The following is a 3,838-nucleotide window of genomic DNA, read 5'->3' on the forward strand; positions in this document are numbered from 1 at the left end:
TATTGATTTTTTGTGTAAGTAAGAGTCGCAACCTAGGCGGGGTGCCTAGATGGGTTAAGCGGGTTAGGCGGACACCTAAGTGGGTCTAGACGCACTTTCTTAATTTTCAACCTCTAATATGTGGGTAAGCTCTTGCATGTTAATTGAGTTGTATTAATGAACTTTGGCTTGGAATTTGTTAAACATCGAACAAAGGAGGCCTCTGATCATTTTTTGGGTTTCTCTACAATCTCCGGCAACTTGCCGCACTTTCTTAATTTTCAACCTCTAATATGTGGGGTAAGCTCCTGCATGTTATTTGAGTTGTATTAATGAACTTTGGCTTAGAATTTGTTAAACATCGAACTAGGGAGGACTCTGATCATTTTTTGGGTTTCTCTACAATCTTCGGCGACTTGCCGACAACAGACGGCGGTGAAAGAGATAAAAGTGTTTAGGGTTTGAATTGTATGTTTATTCTTCTTTCTAGGAGGTAAATATATAGTTGTACAATATCCCACATAATAGGAAATAAGAATCCCAATTATACAAGGAATAAATTATAGGATTACATTCCTAAACTAAATGGTTGACTCACACCAACACTCCCCCTTAAGTTGGTGCATAGATATCTCCTAAGCCCAACTTGTCAAGTGAGTCTTGAAACACCTTTGCTGAAATCGCATGAGTTAACACATCTGCTAATTGTCTTCAGACCTCAAGTATGGAATATCAATCAATTTGACATCTAACCTCAATTTGATGAAGTGTCCATCTACCTCCACATGCTTTGTACAATCATGTTAAACAAGATTATTGGCTATTTCTCTTGCAGCTTGATTGTTGCAGTATAATAACATAGTTCATTGAGGCTTGAACCCAATCTCAGTGAGAAGAATCTTGAGCCATAACAATTCACAAATTTCATGTGCCATGCCTTTGTACTCTGCCTCGGCCATGGATCTAGGCACTACATTTTGCTTCTTGCTTCTCGAAGTTACCAGATTTCCTGCTACGAATGTGAAGTAGCCTGATGTGGAGCGATCAGTAATGTTTCCTGCCCAATCAGCATCAATATACCCCTTTACCTCCATATGTCTATGCTTCTTGAAGATCAGTCCTCTACCCAGTACACCTTTCAAATAACTCAGTATACGCATCATTGCTGCCATGCGATCCTCACTAGGAGCATGCATGAACTGACTTACAACACTAATTGCATACACAATATCCGGACGTGTAAGTGATAGGTAAATCAAACGTCCTACCAATCTCTGATATCTTTCTTTATTGGTAGGAACTTGATCCTGGTATATCGTCAGGTGATGATTCTACACAATGGGAATTTCAACTGGTTTACAAGCCAACATTCCAGTTTCAGAAAGAAAATCAAGAACATACTTCCGCTGAGACAAGTAAATACCATCACGAGAACGAGCAACTTCAATGCCTAAGAAGTATTTCAAGCCTCATAGATCCTTCATCTCAAATTCTGATGAAAGATACCTCTGCAGCCTTTTTATCTCTTCTGTGTTATCACCAGTAACTACTATATCATCCACATAGATAATTAACAAAGTAACTTGACCTCACATGCGTTTCATGAACATGGTGTGGTCTGCATTTCCCTATTTATAGTCGTACTTTTTCACTGTTTTAGTGAACCTTCCAAAACATGTTTTGGGTGATTGTTTGAGTCCGTAGAGAGCCTTTCAGAGTCTACATACTTTCCCTGCTTCATTTGGTGTTTCATATCTTGGTGGAAGATCCATGTATACTTTTTCTTCCAGATCTACATGTAAGAAAGCATTCTTCACATCGAACTGTTTCAAAGGCCAGTCTAGGTTAGCTACTAAAGATAAAAGGACTCGAATAATATTCATATTTGCGACCGGAGCAAACGTTTCTTGGTAGTCAACTTCACATGTCTGTGTGTGCCATTTAGCTACCAATCTTCCCTTGTATTTGTTAATGGACCCATCCACCTTGTGCTTTATGGTGAACACCCATTTACATCCCATTGATCTCTTCCTTTGTGGTAGTGACACTACATTCCACGTTTCGTTTCTTTATAAGGCTTCCATTTCTACTCCTATGGCTTCTACCCAACGGGGGTCTTGCAAGGCCTCTTCCACTTTTGTTGGAATTTTAATCCCAGCCATTTGATTCGCCATGACTTGGTACTTGGGTGATAGTCGTTGAGTGGACACATATTGTGCAATTGCATATCTCACTTTTCCTTCAGGAGAAAACTTGTTAGGTGGTTTCCCACGGTTTTGCCTATGAGGTAAAATATAGGAATTTTCAACAATATCTGGAGTATGAGAACGTACCTCTTGGATATCCGCGGGGACATGAACGTGTACTAGTGGAGGAGAATGAGGGTTATTTTCTGTTTGCACAGTCTCAGTATCACTCGCAGACCTATTACCTTATACTGCATCTATAAATGGTGTAGGCCTACTAATTCGACACTGCATGAGCTATCTCTCGATCAGGGGTTTCACGGTCAAGATCTACAAGGCTTTGGCTTGTTATGTCGTTGGCCACTACTAGGCTCTGAACTGCTATCTCGTGGCCTACTATTGGGCTTTGAATTGATGTGTCGCGACCCTCTGGTAAGGCGCGGTCAGGTGGGTTGCTCATAACACCTAAGTCTTTAGTCTCGGTCTGGGCTGTACTACTAGGACCATGCCAACTGCCTCGTTCATGTGGAACATCAAACCAACTGTAGTCTTCGTATTTACTATTCAACTCTTCCTGAAGAGTACAATGGGTTTGAACAGAGATGAAAAACATCTCGGTTTCAGAAAACGTGACATCCATTGTGACATAGAATTGCTTAGTAGATGGATGGTAACATCGATATCCCTTTTGTTGGCTATTAAATCCCAGAAATACACAACGAACAACACATATATCTAATTTACTTCGTTGATTGTTGTGAAGATGCACATAAGCCACACATCCAAATATGCGAGGTGATAATTGGAGAGAAGAAGGTAGAGTGACATAATCCGTCAAAATTTCCATGGGAGTTCGGAAGTTGTGAACTTGAGAGGGCAATTCGATTAAGAAGATAAACGGAATACGTAACTGCATCCACCCAATAGGCATGAGGAACATGAGCCCCAATTAGAAGTGCCCGTGTAGTTTTCAAGATATGTCTGTTCTTAAGTTTTGCCACACCATTTTGTGGAGGAGTTTGAGGACAAGTAGTCTCGTGAAGTATGTCATGCTCTGCGAAAAATTATGGTAGTTCAGAATTAAGATATTCTCCACCATTATTAGATCTCATGACTTTGATAGGAAGAGAAAATTGATTTCCAATATCCGATAAAACTGTTGGAAAATTTGCCCAACGTCACTCTTTTGTTTCATGGTATAGAGCCAAGTCATTATGGTGCAATCATCTACAAAGGTAACAAACCACTGAATATCATGGCGTGTCGCAATTGGTGAGGGACCTCATACATCAGAGTGAATTAACTCAAAGGGCACTGATCTTTTATTGATACTCAAGTGGTAAGAAGTACGATAACTTTTTGTAAGAATGCAATCCTGACACTGAAAATCAGAGTTTGAAACGCCATTAAATAAAGACTAAAGTAATTTTCTTAAATAACCAAAAGATGCATGTCCTAGTTGCCGATGCCATAACCAGATTCTCTTAACCTTGTTGTTGTGACCACTGCTCACTTGGTTGACTCGGTTAAGTAGTGAAACAAGGATTCATCATATGTCATATGGTCTGTAGCCCCAAAGTCAATTATCCATCCAGAATCTTGGTTAATGAATGCTGTGAACGCAGTGCCAATTTTACTTAGATCATCGGATTGTTCTTGGGACGAAATCAAAT

At 39.9% G+C, this 3,838-nt stretch overlaps 1 protein-coding gene across 1 annotated transcript; it reads right to left on the minus strand.

Annotated features, from left to right (window-relative positions):
- Positions 1 to 842: 842 nt before the first annotated feature.
- LOC139191211 (secreted RxLR effector protein 161-like) lies at positions 843 to 2,335 on the minus strand. Its single transcript, XM_070811784.1, has 4 exons — positions 2,313 to 2,335; positions 2,085 to 2,259; positions 1,707 to 1,802; positions 843 to 1,310 (listed from the first exon to the last, which is right to left on the minus strand). Exons 1-4 carry the CDS (start codon positions 2,333 to 2,335, stop codon positions 843 to 845), a joined length of 762 nt encoding a protein of 253 aa, XP_070667885.1.
- Positions 2,336 to 3,838: the final 1,503 nt, after the last annotated feature.

Source organism: Malus domestica, chromosome 14 (genome assembly GCF_042453785.1).
Source record: "Malus domestica chromosome 14, GDT2T_hap1".
In the NCBI taxonomy this organism is placed as follows: domain Eukaryota; kingdom Viridiplantae; phylum Streptophyta; class Magnoliopsida; order Rosales; family Rosaceae; genus Malus; species Malus domestica.

Excerpts from the sequence above, each read along its gene's own strand:
- LOC139191211 (XM_070811784.1), bottom strand. The coding sequence starts at position 2,335 with ATGTCCCCGCGGATATCCAAGAG. Across the intron at positions 2,260-2,312 it reads TCCCCGCGGATATCCAAGAG|GCAAAACCGTGGGAAACCAC; the intron begins GTACGTTCTCAT and ends TTTACCTCATAG. Across the intron at positions 1,803-2,084 it reads CCTTGCAAGACCCCCGTTGG|TTCGATGTGAAGAATGCTTT; the intron begins GTAGAAGCCATA and ends CCTTTGAAACAG.